The sequence below is a fragment of the Callithrix jacchus genome, chromosome 21 (genome assembly GCF_049354715.1).
Source record: "Callithrix jacchus isolate 240 chromosome 21, calJac240_pri, whole genome shotgun sequence".
Classification (NCBI taxonomy): domain Eukaryota; kingdom Metazoa; phylum Chordata; class Mammalia; order Primates; family Cebidae; genus Callithrix; species Callithrix jacchus.
In genome coordinates this window covers 14843388-14861851 of record NC_133522.1, presented here as the reverse complement: position 1 = coordinate 14861851, position 18464 = coordinate 14843388, and the positions used below count along the sequence as shown (strand labels likewise).

At 34.6% G+C, this 18464-nt stretch overlaps 1 protein-coding gene across 4 annotated transcripts in view; it reads right to left on the bottom strand.

The window, feature by feature from the left end:
- ROBO1 (roundabout guidance receptor 1) overlaps nucleotides 1–18464 on the bottom strand; it is a 1154664-nt gene that overhangs the window by 992411 nt on the left and 143789 nt on the right. For all 4 annotated transcript variants that reach the window (XM_002761303.7, XM_054248986.2, XM_054248983.2 and 1 more), the window contains one exon: nucleotides 1983–2119. In XM_002761303.7, the coding sequence (XP_002761349.3) occupies nucleotides 1983–2070 (88 nt within the window). In that variant the 5' untranslated portion in view covers nucleotides 2071–2119. The remainder of the gene's footprint in view (nucleotides 1–1982; nucleotides 2120–18464) is intronic.

The following is an 18464-nucleotide window of genomic DNA, read 5'->3' as shown; positions in this document are numbered from 1 at the left end:
TTTACTACATACAAGTAATTTGCTTGCTTTCTCATATACCAACCATTTCATATACAATGTTATGAAGCATAACAGCAGTTTTAAAAATGTATTATACAGGGAGATAAAATAAAAAATGAAAAAAACCTGAATGGGGCAATCCATCAATTCCACACATTATGTTCAAGTGTTTTAATATTTAATTACACCAGGTTACCTAGCCACAGCTTGAAGTGAAAACTACTTCACTGATGTGGTAATAAAATAATCTGCATTGTGCCAGTGTTTTGATTGATCTTTTTATTGAACCCTGAGAAATCTTGTTCATGTAGACATCTTGGCTAACGATAACTCATGGAGTCAATTACTACAGAATATAAAATTCTCCTTATCTTTTTAGAAGCATTTCATATTTTTTCATTTGTCTGATTTATCTGATTGTTGATTATTAAAAATACATTTCTGATGAAGGAGATTTTATTTTCTTTAAGGAAATGAATCAGTTGAATAAGAAACTATGTTTTGTTTTTTAAAAAAAAGACACTGATATTTTGCCTTCAGAGATTTCGCTTCCTCTGAGATATGCTCAATTCAACCCAGAATCAAGGTCTCTAACAAACATATTAAAGCTAGAAAAACAATTAGAATAATCAACACTTCTCTACATTCTGAGATTAATGGGAAGGAGAGGACATTCTAAGGCCAATGAGTTCTTTCAGTAGATTTTCTCCCTTGCCTGAAGCCAGTGCTCCTAGATGAAGGCAGTTATGAAAATGACTTCCGCTCTGCAGGTGTTCTTCTTGAAAAGCTAACAGCAATTTTTTTTTTTTGACAGGGAAATTACTTTGAAATGATTCTTGAACTCTGTAGTCCTGAAAAAAGACGGCATCTAACTGTATGCATCCCATTTGGAGTTACCTTTATTCCTTTTTAAGAAAGTGTTGCCTGAAAATGGGCCCTGAGTAATCAATTTGTGTGGCTATTTTTTAACTTACTGATAACCAAACTATCACCTTGGTAACCAATTTACACATTATATTAGACAATGAAGTCATATACTTTAGATTTAGAAGTATTTGCATGTAAAATAGTAATCACAGTGGTTTGACAGCTTTTGCACCTAGGTGTTCAAGTTTATTTGTCTTCTCTAAAATTATGCAATGTCCTTTTGAATAAAAAGGTAATATTTTTTATTACCTAGATAAACCTTGTACCTTCCCACCATATATACTCATACATACATTCCTTCTTCCACCCGATAGTAGTTCCAACTAAATTGGTGAAAAATCAAAGTAAAATTCATACATCTGACTTATCTTGCATACTTAAAAGTGGAGAAAACCAAAGAATCATTTGTGTAGTTCAAACAAAGGTAGTCCAGACCTCACTTAACAATTTTGAGTTTTGATGTCCTTCTCAATAATGACCCCACAGACTAAATTTCTGGGCCTGTAGGAGTTATCAGTTGGCCATACAGTTTAAGGAGAATTATTCTTAAGCTGTATCTATACAGTGGTAATTATGGTAGCAACACAGCAGCATGGTGCATTTTTATTCTTACATTCTTCAGCCTGTTAATTAACATGTTACTACTCTAAGAAATGTCAGTTTTCCACGTTTCACGTTTTTGATGTTCCCTTTCTATGGCACTGACATGCATCATAACTTAGGTTTTCCTTGGGCATTACACATCTTTTCCCGTCTGTAATTTTACTTCTGCCACTCTAATTCACTTAGTTAATATAACACTCCTTACACATCCCAGCACAGTGACTATTTCTCAATGTTCTGTTCCTCTTGGGAATTAATAAAGTGCTCTCTATTCAAGAATAATTCGATCCCTGAAATTGATCAGCACTCATACTCAAGAAGACATTCACACGGACTTACAAGTTCCAAAGAAAATGAACACATTTGATTCACAACACACACAATAAAAAGTGAATTTAAAGCAAATAAGGAATACGGGTTAAGTGTTGATGAAACGAATGCATGGCACTTACCTGGAATAAGCTGAGCCAGAAGCAGGTGATTTGGGGATAAGCTGAGGAGTGATATTATGACCAAAAAAGGAACATGTTTCCATTTCATCGTTGCCCCTTGCTTGCATTACACCCAGCCAGTGATAGATATGTGTTATCTGGGGAGAAAATAAAACAACAACAACAAAATTATTATTTTCTTAATGGTTATTTATGTTGAAGGAAAGAGAATGTCAAAATATTTTGTGAAACATTGCAGTTCAAATAGCTTTGAAATGTCATTTTTTGAAATGATGAAATATAATTAAAATTATATCATTGAAATGAATATGAATTGTGCAGATTATATTTCATGATACACATTTTGAACAAACGTGGTATTTATTAATTTTGAAAACTCATTTGCAAGTCAGATATTAATCAAAAATGAGTCCTGGGTTTTCTCTAATTTTAAGGATACCAGATAAGTCAGATAAATGAATTTTACTCTGATTTTCCACCAATTTAGTTGGAACACTCTCATCACATTTAGAAAACTCTGAAGTTAATCATTCATTAAATAAATACTTACAAACTATTTATAATGTGTCAAGCACTATGCTGCCTTGGGTATATAACAGAAAACAAAACCACAAAGTTGCTCTTCACCCAGGTGCATAGACACCTTGAGACTATTTTAATTACGTGAATTCACAAACAGATTTTTAAAAGTTATTAGGTAGCCTATTCTGAATATGACAGAGAAACACAAGATAGCATGCTGTAAGAAACGAAGCTCACAATAATTGAGGAGATTTACAAGAAAATAACAAATGATAGCAATATAGGTGACTGGTTAATTTTGCCAGGGAGAATTGACCAAGCCTATATGGAAGAAGTGGCTTTTTTTTTTTTTTTTTTTTAGGAGTTTCGCTCTTGTTACCCAGGCTGGAGTGCAATGGCGCAATCTCGGCTCACCGCAACCTCCGCCTCCTGGGTTCAGGCAATTCTCCTGCTTCAGCCTCCTGAGTAGCTGGGATTACAGGCACGCACCACCATGCCCAGCTAATTTTTTGTATTTTTAGTAGAGACGGAGTTTCCCCATGTTGACCAGGATGGTCTCCATCTCTTGACCTCGTGATCCACCTGCCTCGGCCTCCCAAAGTGCTGGGATTACAGGCTTAAGCCACGTGCCCGGCCGAACTGGCATTTTAAGATAGGAGATAATATCTAGTAAGTGGAAAATAAAATTTAGAGAGGACAATATAACCGAATTTCAAAGATGGTATGCATATACATAAATTCCATGGTATATTTATATATAAATTTTATCATAGATTGGTAGTTACAGATATATTCCCATGATATAATGATACATTACGCTACCCCTAAGGAGGGCAGTTGTTTGGCTGGATGATGGGGTTTGCCAAAATGTAATGTAATTGGAAAATTATAAAATGGGGTAAGTAATGTAGGTAATGAGGAGCTACTGCAGATTTTAATAATAGATAATATGATCTGCAAATCAAAACTACATTGAGATACCACCTCACACCAGTTAGAATGGTGATCATTAAAAAATCTGGAGACAACATATGCTGGAGAGGATGTGGAGAAATAGGAACACTTTTACACTGTTGGTGGGATGTAAATTAGTTCAACCATTGTAGAAGACAGTGTGTTGATTCCTCAAGGACCTAGAAATAGAAATTCCATTTGACCCAGCAATCCCATTACTGGGTATATATCCAAAGGATTATAAAGTGTTCTATTATACGGACACATGCACACGAATGTTCATTGCAGCACTGTTTACAATAGCAAAGACTTGGAACCAACTCAAATGCCCATTGATGACAGACTGGACAGGGAAAATGTGGCACATATACACCATGGAATACTACGCAGCCATAAAAACGGTGAGTCCATGTCCTTTGTAGGGACATAGATGAACCTGGAAACCATCATTCTCAGTAAACTGACACAATAACAAAACCAAACACCGCATGTTCTCACCTGTAGGCAGGTGTTGAACAATGAGAGAACATGGACACAGGGAGCAGATCATCACACACTGGGGTCTGTGGGGTGTTATAAGGGAGGGACAGCAGCGGGTAGAAAGTTGGGGAGGAATGGCTTGGGGAGAAATGCCATATATAGGCGATGGGGAGGAAGGCAGAAAACCACATTGCCATGTGTGTAGCTATGCAACAATCTTAAATGTTCTTCACATGTACCCCAAAACCTTAAATGCAATAAAATATATATTTAAAAAAATAGATAATATGATCTGAATAATTTAGAAGATAACTCTGGTAGGAATATGCAAGTGTACTTGGCAGCACTTGGCATATTTTAGATTTGAGAGTTGGGAAGTAGAAAGACTTAATCTTTTAACAATATTTTTTACTATTTAGTCAAAAATAGATAAACAAATCTAGTACTATATGAAAAGTAATTTGTCCTCCCCAATGAAGTTCTAACATTTATTTTTGTGGCACTCAGAATAACAAAGCGTAAAACGGTTACTCATTTATTACTGTCCGTTAACTGGACATAGCTATTTTGTCTATTTGATTTGAGCTGTCCTTATTTCATGACTTATCAACTCAGAGTTAATTGCCAAGCTTTCCTCCAGCAAAGGTGTCTAATCCTCTATCCAGACAGCTACAATTACTTGACTTGACTTGAGATATTTAGGGATTATTTCCTGTCTCGAAAATTATCTGTAAGCAACTTCGATCTGAGTTAAAACCTTGCCTCAAAAAATATACTTGGTTACTGTAGTTTCATATTTGTTGCCTGACTTCTTTGTCTTGGGGCTAATGTTCTTGTAACTCCTTATCCTACCTTATCACTCATCACTGAAATTATATTCATACATGATAAACCTAGATGAATATTTTTACTCTTTTATCCATACTATCCAGTTGTTAGTTTGTCCAAAACTCTTCTACGGGGTTATCCATTGAATGTTTTGGTTTATGATCACATTCCTCAGTGAAGTATAAATGATTTGTTCCTCCACAGAAAATGTGTAAGTATACTGGATACTGGTCATTTCTGCTTGGCTGCATCTTGATATAATAGTTGCCCTGTCTTCTTGCTTTCTGCTTGCCTAAGCAGTTTCTTAGATTCCTTTTCCAATTGATTACTGAGTGTCCTAGACATAGAGTCCTGTTTGGAAGAAACCCTAGACCTCTGATTTCTTAAATGTGTATAAGCAGTTGTATCTTAGCTCTTGATATAAATAAAAATGTGTATGAATCTCAAGGATATATATGATTTGCATATTGAAATTTAGAATGGTTATATTTGTTAAATGATATTTTATAGTACATGTATTAAAAATGAGATTTTAATGTCTGTGGCTAATTACATTTAAACTGTTATTTATTAATAGTAACATATAGCTTGTTTGTAGCAGGCAGCTATTGATAAAATAAAGAGCCAATTCAAACATGCACATTTTCACTTTAAAATGAATGCAATAATCATAAGAAAATAAACCTGAAAGTACAAGCATTTATTATAATTGATTGAATTTCCCCAAGTTATATTATTCAACAGGCAAAGAGTATTTTGAGTATCTGTAAGGTTTTATGATTAATTTTCGTCAAATACATTTTCATTATCCAGGACTAGTTCTGTGAATGTATGTACTAAATGGCTAAGAATATAATATCATTTTTAAGGTAATACCCACAAATCAGAAAATACAAATCAGAAATGAGAATTGCATTATTAGCTATTGTACACATATCACTTTAGTACTTTGAAGTTTTGGGTTGGTTTTAATAGATTATACTTTTTACAGTAGCTTTAGGTTTAGAGCAAAACTGAGTGGAAGGCGCAGAGATTTATCATTAACTTCTGGCTCTAACACAATTTCATTCCCTGCCCTTGCATAGCCTCCCCCATTGACAACTGCCACCAAAATGGTGCATTTGTTAAAACTGATCAGACTACATTAACACACCATTATCATCCAAAGTCCATAGTTTACATTAAGGTTTACTCTTGGTGCTGTGCATTTTATAGGTTTGAACAAATGTATATGACAAATGTCAAACATCATAGTATCATACAGAATAGTTTCACTAGCCCCAAAATCCTATGTGCTTCATCTACATCCTTCCCGCTTCCTAACTCCTAGAAACCACTGATCTCTTTATTATCACCATAGCTCTGCCTTTCTTGAAATGTCATATAGGTGTAACCATAGAGTATGCAGCCTTTTAAAATTGGCTACCTATGACTTACACTTAATAATTAATATAAATTTAAGTTTCCTCCATGTTTTTTCTTTTTATGTCTTGACAGGTAATGTCTTTTCAGCACTGAATAACATTCCCTTGTCTGGATGTACCATGGTTTATTTTCCATTTACCTGTTGAAGGACATCTTGAGTTCTTCCAAATTATGGTGATTATGAATAAAGCTGGTATAAATACCCATATACAGGCTTTTGTGTGGAGCTGTTTTAAATACATCTGGGTTAAAAAAAAATCATGTGATTGCTCAATCATATGGTAAGACAATACTTATTGTTGCATGAAACTTTCAAATTGTCATTCTAAGTGGCTACACCATTTGCCTTTCCACTAGTAATGAATAAGAGTTCCTGTTGCTCAACATCCTTGCTCTCAGCTGGTGTTATCAGTGCTCTAGGTTGTGGCTATTCTAGTAGGCATGCAGTGGTACACAGTGTTTCCAAAATCTCAAGCTAGGAAATGGAAAACTTAAGAAGTGTGTTTGCGTGTGTGTGTATGTGTGTGTGTGTGTGTGTGAGAGAGAGAGAGAGAGAGAAATAATTGGCTGATCTATACCTACTCTAGACTTGTGTTGAGTAATAATGTATGTACAAGTCCATGGTTAACGCTACTGATAATTTGCCACTGCTTCTATTTAGTTGGAAGTGCATTTGATGGATTTGACTTGAAATTTAAAAAGTCAGAAGTATATAATACCTTTTAAAATGCAGGATTAATGCTTTCAAACAGACAAGGCAAGCTAGACAAATTACTACCAAACTCTTTTTTAAGTTAGTATACTGTCAAACCTCCAATAATAACTATATTATTTTAAAATAAGACACACTTAAAAAATAGAGTACATGAAGCACAGCTTTTTCTGAATTAATTAAAACATTTTATTATTTTCATATATTAAAAACAACCTATAATTTGTTTACATTACATTTAAGTATTTCACATATATTTAGGAAACTTTCCTCCTAGAAACAGTCAAACATTATACCTTTAGTCTGTTTAAATTCTGCTAAACCCCAAACTATTACATCTTACACTATCAGTACTAACTTTCTAACTTCACTTATGTACTTGGATTTGCTTTACAAAATGAGGCAAGAACGGCAACTAAGAACAAAAGACTCTTGGGAAATAAGTTTAAAATTAAGACCGAGAATAGTGTAAGCACAGCATTTCGAAAATGACTTCTGTTTGAAAATTGCTTTCTTTCTGTCTTGGTGTACATGAGTATACTTTTAAGGAATCATCTTCGTGAATTTGAACATTTGTTTTGAAAAACAGTGCATGATGCAGAGAGTTTTAATTTTAGCAATAAAAGAAAAAATATTCTGATGGACTGCATTTTATTGCTTTTCATTAGCTCATCTTAAAATGTCTTTATTCTTGAACTAATTCTATTAATATAAGAATGCAATCTATGAATAGAAAGTATAGGAGTGATGACAAGACAAAGACCAATTTTGAAGATTGGGCAACAGAGTTCAGCAGGAGTTACAGAACTAAGGGTATTAGCAAGATTCTCTAATTCATCACCTCACTTCTTAAAGATTCTGTGTATGTAGGCACAGCTACATTACAAATCACAGCAGTTTTATTTGGACAGATCATGGGCCTTGTTTCCAATTGAGCTTTCATTCATTTCATGAAAGACTAATTAATTCTTATCACATTTTCAGGATACAGAAAAGTGTAAACACACTGTGAAGAAACTCAGGGCACAGTGATAAGCCTCAGGCCGTATATCTCAAATGTGGTAATTTGAGATTCTTATTCAATGTCCACATTGTACTTAAGTACCTGATCGATGCTGGATAAAGAGTCAAAGACTTTTTTAAAACATAATGTGTAAGTATACTTAAAATAATACATCTATTAGTCTTATGTAGACAGATATGTTATCGATTAATAATACAGAGAAAAAAATAAGTAATCTGAAGCACACATCCTTTTAGAATCTTATCCTTCAACCTATACCAAATTTGGGAAAAGTAGCATTTTGGCAAACAGAGCTAATGTTAATACTGTTGACCTGCTATACACCTAGACTTCCAAAAATGTTAACTTCTTGTTGTCTTGTACATTTCACTGTGTTTGAAGACATTGCAATGTAATTGCAATCAATTACATTGAAACAGCTTTAAAATGTAATACCAAATATCAGCAAAAATATACCATACCATCCTATTTTGTGTACTTTATTTTTTATTTTAATTTTTACCACTTCCTTCATTGCACAGTGGCTGCAGCAAGACTCACCCAAGGAGAGTCTGAGCCCTGACCCTACCTGATGGTATTTCTCTACCCGTCCTGGTAGCTCAACACAAAAGACATAAACTCTTAGGAGATCTATGGCCCCACCCATCACCTGAGATTTTAGGGAAAGCTTAGATCCCCCACTACAAAATCTCCTGGTGCTCTCTTGAAAACACCTCCCCTTCTGGCAGGAAGCCAACCAGCTAAGGTCATCACAGCAACTCTACCGAACAACCCTGCTTCCAGGAAGGAGAAAACAACAACTAATTCTACTGCCTGCAACATCCTGGCTAATCAGAGGTCTTGAGTCTGTCCACGTGACAACTTCCCTGTTGGCACAGCTAGCATTCGAGAAAGCCAGGACAGTAAACCTATTTACAACTAAGTACTCTCACAATCCACCTCACTCCCCTACCACTTCCACCAGAGCAGGTGCTGGTATTCAGGGTTGGGAGACATATTCTGTGTACTTTAGGTTTTACTGTATTATCACCTTAGGATGATCATCACAAAGAAAGGATAAATAATTTTATCACTACAAAATGAGAATCTGAAGTATAAGATGGCTTTTATAACCCTGCATGTGAAGTATTCAAAATACTGATTGACATCTTCAGATAAGGTACTAGATGAAGCCTGAAGAGAGTCAAACTAATAATCTTTAAAACTTCTACTTAATGTTTGATATCTGTTCAGCATGTTTAAGCCAGTACTTTACCATGGTTTAAAGCAATGATTGTATAACTTTCGGATTAGCTATTTTTAATATAGTGCATTATTAGAATTCATATGCATTTCAAGATTAAAATATAAAATCAATAAGACAGTAAGATAGTTGTCAACTGCTGCCTAAACTATGTTATCAAAATTATGAAAAACCAGATATGTATAAAAATGAACATAATGTCTAACCACAGGGCATGATAAAGATAAACACTAGTTTCTCTAGTGTAGCTATCATAATCATTAAAGAATCAATGGCAAATTAAACTTACAAATCCATAGGGGTAAGGGGCGGGAGAAAAAAACACAGCAGTAAGTGCAGGAAGGCTAGAATCAATTTTTCACCCTAAACATAGTGAGGTTTATTAGTATTGCTAACATAAAGGCAAAGATAAAGACTGCAAAAAGGAGATATTATCTTCTTTCACTTCAATTATAGGGTTGCCTCAGGCAGAATTAGTTTTCTGACCTGCTTAAAATAAGATTGCATTCCTATACTAATAAAATTATTTCAAGAATAAAGACATTTTAAGAAGATGACCTAATAAAAAGCAATAAAATATAGCCCATCAGAATATTTTTTTCTTATTTTATAGCTAAAATTAAAACTGTCTATATCATGTATTTTTTTTTCAAATGTTCAGATTCACAAAGATGATTCCTTAACAGTATACTCATGTACGCCAAGACAAAAAGAAAGCAATTTTCAAACAAAAGCAATTTTTGAAATGCTGTGCTTACACTAGTTCAGACAGATGAATTCTATGCCCACTTGACCTTCAATCATATTGTTCATTTCATCATTCTGATGAAAATTAGTGGGACACATGATGTCTGGTCATCCTAAAGTGAATTCAGTTGCAGACATATTTTTCTGAGCAATATCATCATTCCAGAAATGTAAGATGGAAGTACACATCAATAACATCAGTGCTCTAAATAAATGTTGCCTCTGATGAGTTAGATTTATCTTAGACTGATATGAAAAATAGAAGAAAATGCCTGAACATTGGTTTGGTAGAAGACAAGTTATATATAAAGCTGGTCTGGCTTGACACAATGTTAACAAGGAGACGTGTAGAGTGGGAGGAAGAAAAGAGAGTGAGAGAGCACAAGAATGAGAGAAAATTAGAGAAACAGAACAGTTGTTTGGTGTGTTTAGCTGGCAGATCCTGGCATTAATAACAAATGGAGTATACAGGAAGTGAGGTAGTGACCTCCAGAATGACCCTGCTTTTAGAGAGTGTCACCATCATCATTCTCTTCTCTCTGTTTAGTCTAAATGAAAAAGAATGTCTGCTAATACTTTTTAGAGATCACAACTTTAACTAAAACTAGCTACAATATCAATTAAAGATAAAAAATATCCACACTGTGGCACTTTTACATTTCAATAAATACTAATGCCTGATGAGGCTTTTAAAAAGTGCATTTAATGGAACAGGATGTCACTATTAGAATAATGTCTTTAAAACAAAAACATGAATATACCAAAATTTATACTAAAATGATATTTGTATGCCTACATTTCATTAATTTAATAACTGTTATTTGAGAGCTTATTATGCACCATCCTAAGATACAAAAATAAATGACAGTGCCTATCCAAGAAAAGTGTACAGTAGGGCAGGGGGAGCAGATGGAGATAAGTTAAATAGAGTGGTAATTTCTATGAATATAACAGTATAAATGCAACGCTATGCTACCAGATCAAAGAGAGAACAAAGTAATCAGGCTTCTGAAAAACTGGAAAATGTTCATCCGAGAAGTGAACTTAGAGATGGAATTTGAAAGAACTGTAGTTGTTGACTGAGCCAAAAGAGTTCAGGACTAGAGAATAAGGAAATTATAAACAAAAGCACCAGCAGTGCGGCGGCATGGAGGAAAGTCTTTATGTTTGAAGAACAATAGACGGTTTCATTTGGATGGGATTTCAAATAAATATAAGTAGGAGGTTCTGACTGGAGATGAAGATAAAAAGATAGAATGAAACAAAATGTAAATGGTTTTGTGTGCAAAACAGACATTTAAGCTGAAGAATGAACTGAACAAATGCTATTTTTGGCCAAAAGCTCTGTGAGCATGGACTTGAACTGGAAAAACTGGACGTCATGAACTGGCAAAGGCCTCTATTATAATATTTGACAATTCTGTTACTGTGTCTACCATGTACAAATCACTAAATATTTGTTGAGTTTATGGAAGGATGAATGAAAACAGTAGTATGAACACAGACATATGTGGCTGAACTAATATGCTGGCAGAAAAGATGAAGCACAAACATAAAAGCTATAATATTCATACATCTAGGTGTTTGTGAAGATTGCCTTTACCTTAGGCAAGAACGTATGGTAGATAAAAAAAATGTTTACAAAACATTCTATTTACTGACACTTACCAGAGTAAAATGTACTTAGTTTTTGTCCACATTTGCTTTCATTTTGTACAGAAATTAATTTCAAGCACACTGCCTCGAATGTGTATGAAACCTAATATTAGTTGAATACTATTGGGAGGGGAGTCACAGGATCATTTTTAAGTGGATGTGACATTGACATTAAAATCTATTACATGGGATTTGATTTTTTAGTGTCTGAATACCTGTTTTTACAGCTGTTCATATTAAAGTCTGATATTAATTTCTAAACCATGAGTAGATTGTCCATATTACTTAAATGAGCTGCAAATTTTTGCATTGCTTTAAAGCAAATATCTCTACAAATATTACTATTCCAAATGCATACACAGCCTAGTCAGTCTTAGCGATTGCCTTCCCTTATGTTGGGTTTATGAAGCTATAGCAGCAGGGTGAGGACAAAAGGAACAAGCATTAATTTCAGACGGACGATTAAATAATGCTACAGTAAGAGAGACAGTAATGAAGTAACAGAAGAGAAGGTCAAAAGTAATTTTCATATGTCAACACGCACAAAGACGTAACAAAAAGATTCACACACAAAAGGCTGCCCATGAAAGGCGGGGAAATTTTTTTCTGACTGTCAATTGTGTTGCGTGCATACTAGAAGCCAAGGGTTTTTGAAAGGCATTTAGCTTTAAACCATTCCTTGCTCCTTTGAATGTCCTCAGCAGGACTAGAAATGGAGGATTCAATTTTCAGAGATAATTGTGTCAGATAACTGTCTCATGCCTTTTCAGTAAGAATCTGATAAACACCTAATTACTATCCAAGTGATTTCAGAGCTACACTGCTGGGCTGAGAAGGCTACTGCAAAAGACTTGGTCATCCACTGTGTAAGACGAAAATGCAGCTGGAATGCAAATTAATTTAATTTATTTGGATAATGCAATTTTAGCAACTATTACAAGGAAGAATTTATTATTTTAATGAAAGAATATAAATTTCAACATTAAATCAATGATAGCCACTCAAATAACTTCACACCATAACCCATCAGAAGAACATTTACTGGAACTAAAAATAGGTCTGTAGAAATTTCAGGCAGTTTGCTGTCTTCGGGCAAGCTTTTTGCTATAGGTATTCTAGTATTTTGTAGGAAAACTTAGCATGTTAATATTTTTGCATATTAGATCTTGGCTCAATTCTTTTAATAGAGATATTAGCCATAAGCGACAGCTATTCATGTTTAAATGTATACACGCGTATATTCACTGACTCTTAACTACTTCTGGATGTGGGATTCCCTGTCATATTTTAGGCCTTTCTCTGTGATGTCCCACTGTCTATTCTAGGTGGTCACATGTAGTTTAATGCCCAAAACTAGGGCCCAGTATTATGTACTGCCTTGACATCTGGTGAAATTGAGATGGCATAAAATAAAGATGGCCTAAAACGGCTTTTTGCAAGTTTCCTTCACATTCTGCTTTCATGGATGAGGTCCCCTATCAAAACAACCCTCCTTATAAAGGAGACCAGGCACAGTTTCCTGAATAGCAGTTTTCATTCCCTTGCCAGACTACAGAATTGCTGAAATAAGCCACGCCAATGACATCCCTGGAGGAACCAAGGGGCATCTCACCTTCTTTATGCAGCAATAACCCCTACCCCTTAAACTTCTGGCTGCTGACTCTCTTCTGGAGTGTTACCCCTCTGTGACTCTGCTTAGTGAGTGTTATTCTCTACCCCGAAGCTGCGAGTATATGTGGATAATAACTGGAGATCAAGTGCTGTTGATCTAACCTGCAGGTGTTGGGTGCCATATATTCAACCATCCCCATAACCCTAGGGCAAGAATCCCTCTCTCAGCAACAAAGAAATAAAGAGATTATTAAAGCCTCATAAAACCACTTAGATTGGTCTAATGCTCAAAGCTGTCTGTTCTTTGAGTAAATACACCATTTGTTTTGTGTACTTTCAGGGTGATAGCCACATTTTAGAGATCTAGAGGGGCCAATAAAATGATTGGAGGTGTGGAGTAAAGTGCTTTTTTATGTCAATAAGTAAGATATACTGACATATATTGAACGCTTTCCCCAATACTCTCACATAGTTCTATTGGTCGAGTGGCTACTTGTGTAAAATAATAGACGATAAAGTCAAAAGAGAAAGTAACACAATAATACATTCCCGTTACCAAAGGATGATTAGAAGGGAGAGTGCTCTACTGAACAGTTAAAGCTCCCTCTGTTTCAGCAAGTGAAACACAACAGATATTCTCTCATAGGAGTTGTTCTTTTAATAACAATTTTCATCTTAAATAATGTTTAATAACCATTTTCCTCTTAAAATAAGATTACTATTAGACAGAAGTACATTTGTTTTCCTTTCATTTCTTTTACATTCTGCTATGCACTATTTCTATACACCAAGTTACTCCTATTTTAGGCAAGTTTGAGCTACAAAGCCAAAAAGTGTAATTGGAATAAAGGGGGAACAAGTCAAAACAAACCAACAAACAAAAGTATGGCATCTAGAAGGGAGTATGTTTACCTGCTAAAATTAAGATATGATCCCTATTTAAAGGTATTATATGCTTCCACATGTGTTTACTAAATCAAAACATTTGAAATGTTTTTGAAATTTTAAAATGTGAAATATTGTGAAGCAATCAAACATAAAATGGTGAATGTTATTAATCACAGGATCAGAGAAAGAGTAGGCCCTTGATTCATTGTTGTTCTATTTTAGTCACTAAATATAGGAGATGACTTGAGCTTCAAGGCAGAAAGAACAAGTTTTGTCACAAAGCAACATCTGCATAGAATTTTCAAAATTAAACTTCGAATGCATAATCCTTTATTGAGAATTATCTCAAAGATTAAAAACGATGCTGTCGATGGGTGCCCAATTCCCCATTACTAAATATAAGTAACTGCTTTCCACATTCTTTGTCTGTTGCATGGCAAAATAATACCTAAAAATTATTACTTAGCCAATTTATTTTGTGTAATTTTCTTGAAAACTCTATTTCAATACAAAGAGTTATTTTTTTTGCTTTGTTCAAGTCAATCTTCTCAGCAGTGTCTTCTGAATATTTTTCCTCTTATGTAAATAGTTTCTACCAGCATTAAATAATGTTCTGCTATCTTAAGATGTAACAATAGCGAAAACTATTGGTTGCTTTGTACCTTAACACACTCCATTTACGGCCAAGTTTAGTTACAGGCATTCCTTTAGAAGAGTTGTCTCTGCTCACTCTGTCTACTACCGTAACTTCCCTTCTCTTTTCTGACTACTCCAATCAGACTTTGGCTCCCATTACCGCACTAAACTTTTTGTTACTAAGGTAGCTAATAACTTCCTTTATGCTAAAGAGGAACTGTCAGAAATGTTCAACACTACGTCTCTTCCCTGTCCATTGGAAACACTTCTCTTAGAAACTGTTTTTCCATACAATCTTTTTTCCCTTCTATCTTCTGGCCACTACTTTTTATAACAGTTTCCCTAATACTTTCTTTGCTCTTCTCTTTCTCTGCCTTGCTTCTAAATATCGGCCTCTAAAGAGGCAGTCCTGGACCCTTTATTATTTCTAGATTCTTTTCCTGGAAAATTCCATCCTTAATACTCTGTATGGTCGTATTTCTCCAGACCAGCCTCTATTGTGAGGTCAGGCCCAAGTAGCCAAAAGGTTATGCGACATCTTCATTTGCCTGCTCACAGTCACCTCAAATTTAACACACCCAAAATTGAACACTTGATTAAATCTGTCCCTTCATCTCTCATTTATACTTCTTCTCCAGTCGTTTGCAGTTACTCCATTCAGGCACTCATGGTAGATTCCTGAGAACCAGCCTCTCTTTGCTCCAACTTCTACATCCCAGCCATCAGTATAGTCTACTGATTTCACCCAGGTATTCATAGAAACTTAAGTATCACCATTCTCCCTTTCTACCTTTCACATCCAAACCATCACTAAGTCCTACTGATTTCATCTCTAAAGTATTTAGCAAACTTCCAAATTTCCTTCTGTCTTCAACGTATCCAGTTTAGATGAAAATCACCTTTGTTTTCCTTTTGGATGTGACAATTCCCACCTAACCAATTTCTCTATTCCATTTTACCTTCTATCTCTTCAGTCTTCAAGAACAATAAGGGCTTTTTCAATGCTTTTGAGTAAAACATGGTCAGTGTGATATGTATAAAGTGCATTGATCTTAAGTATACAGTTTTGTAAGCTTTTACAAACATACATACCCATTTAGCCACCACCCTGATCACATAAATACCTTTGTTTTTATGTCAAGAAGAGCTATAATTTACTCACTTACCAAAAAATTCCAAATGCAATATTTGTGCATACACTATTGTATAAGTCGAGTAGGCAAGACTAGAGATCTGATGAACAACAGGAGGACTATAACCACACTCTTTTCTAAGGACTCGGCTCCCTCATGTGTTCTCATTCATGAAACAGTCTCTTTCAAACAACTTGACATGTATCCGAGTTGTTTTTGCGTAGATTGATACTGAATGACCCTCTTTCTTGATTCTCTCTCCTCATCAACCAGCCAGCCAAATTGTCTTTTCTAATAGACATTTCTTTTATTTTTTAGAGATGGGGTCTTGCTACCCTACCCAGCTGGATTCTGACTCCTAGGCTCAAGTGATCCTCCTGCCTCAGCCTCCCAAGTAGCTGGCACTATAGGCATTCACCACTGTGCCCTGCCACCTATGTATTACTTAACCTGTGATCCTATCCTACTACTGTCAACTGTGCCAGCCCTATGACTCCTACATAGCCTTCTTTATCTATTAACGACCGGGGACATATAAGTAGACCAATGGTCACCCTTGATCTCGTACCTGCCAGATTTCTGTCTTACGGGCCACTTAGAACACCTGAGTTTATTCATTTCATTATAACATTTTTCAAGTTTTAAAACTTGTACAAATCAACCTTTCAAAAAATATTGATAACAAATAATAAATGATGTATTCCTGAAATAAATTTTTGAAATAAGATATTGCTTTACTAGCTATACCATCAATACAAAATGTGCTAATAATTTTTATACAACAAGTCCCCATTATTAGGGCTCAAAATCCCATGATTGTCCTTACTGAGATTTCATATAGCAATGTTCTTAACCTATTATTAGTCATAATATAGTTAATTTTATCATTGCTTTTTACTTTTCAATAACTGTTATTAAACCCCCCCCCACCGCACACACAGACAGTGGAACCTAAAAATGGCCTTACGTGCTATGAACATTGAAATCTGGTGTGATTTTACTATATGAAAAAAGGATGTCGTTTTTATATTGTTAAGGTTAATATATTTAAAATTTCTTAAAACAAACATTTATATTGGTGAATACATTATGGAAAAAAATAATCTATTCCTGATAAAATATCAAGTATTATAGTGACCTGAAATATAATATTGCTCCAATCTATTGCTCTCATAGGCTTTAAGTTACCCAGTGAAGAGAAAAGGTTTCTTCATTTGATGGAATAATAAGCTTATGTTAAAAAAACCAGAGAAAGACAGAAGATTAACTTAACGGTATAGTTACTGTATTTTAAAATATGTTAACATTAAAGGATTTCCTGAGAAGTAACAGAAAATATTCAGTGTTTTTGCATTATAAAATTATCTTCAATTGAATACTGCAAATTTGTATTTCCTAAGATTTTGTTTTTCTTATGGGGGAATGAAATCAGCTGTATCCATTTCTTATTTCCACCTAATGCTTCTTATATTAATTTTTTTTTCTGATTCATGTGAATTTAGATAAACAGTAATTTACAAAGCTAAAAAACTGGCAAATATTTTAAAAAGATTTAATTCCCAAAATAAATTCTTCCTCACTCACACTGTCTGTTCAAATGCATAATCACTTGCCTGACATTCTCTGGAGAGGATGCATCTAATTGAATATGATATTTTACAGCCCTAAGACATGTTTGTCATAACCAGGATGTTGAATATTTGCAGTCATTATAGAAGTGGCTGTGTAACAAAAGTCTCACAGCATTCAAAACTGAACAGAATATTGAAGCTAAATCACATTTATGCTGTATGGATGTAATACTATATTGATCAATTAGTACAATTTCATCAAATAACTCTGAGTTATATTCTTTACAAAACATGAAAAGAAATAAACATATTGTCAAGTAGAGAGAGTCCAGGGTATAGAATTAAACTGTGTTACATGAATGTGCTCACAAGTTCATCAAATGGAAACTTGGGGATTATGTTTGCTTTTGGAGATTATTATGAGGTTTACTGTGTGGTCCACAAAAGCACCTTTAGTCCCAAATGGAGCTATAATAATTAACAACTCTTCAGCCCTTCTTTCATATTATGTTTGTTCAGAATCCTACACTGCTCAAGACATTGAACTTTTCTGGCCCTAATCCAATTTAATTCTCTCTTCCAAGATGTGATCACTTTGAGTTCTCTATGATCTATCTCTCTGATATTTTAAGAGTCTCAAGTGAACTGTGAAAGTGTCACTATGAATATGAGAAAACACACTGCTTCATAATTCTTTTGCACTCTAGCAGTTAGTGACACAGGTAAGGAAAGGGTTGTGTTGAGTCAGACTGTAATGGCCGGGGATGTTTACACATGTGGGTTAAATGGAATAAGCAATTCCTAAGATGATACCTGCCAAAATAGACTTTGATGGATATTTTTCTATTAAACCAACCAGCTTTCTGAGTAAATACAGCACATTTATTCATTCATTTTGGCATCATGTAAATAAGGCCACAGACAAATAATTAAATTGAACAAAGGGGAAATTTCTGTTATAATTCCAAACCTCACTGTGTTTAAAGTACTCAAGTTGTTCTCTAATGATAAATCTTGCCTGTGATAGATTTTGCTATAGTTTGAATGTTCGT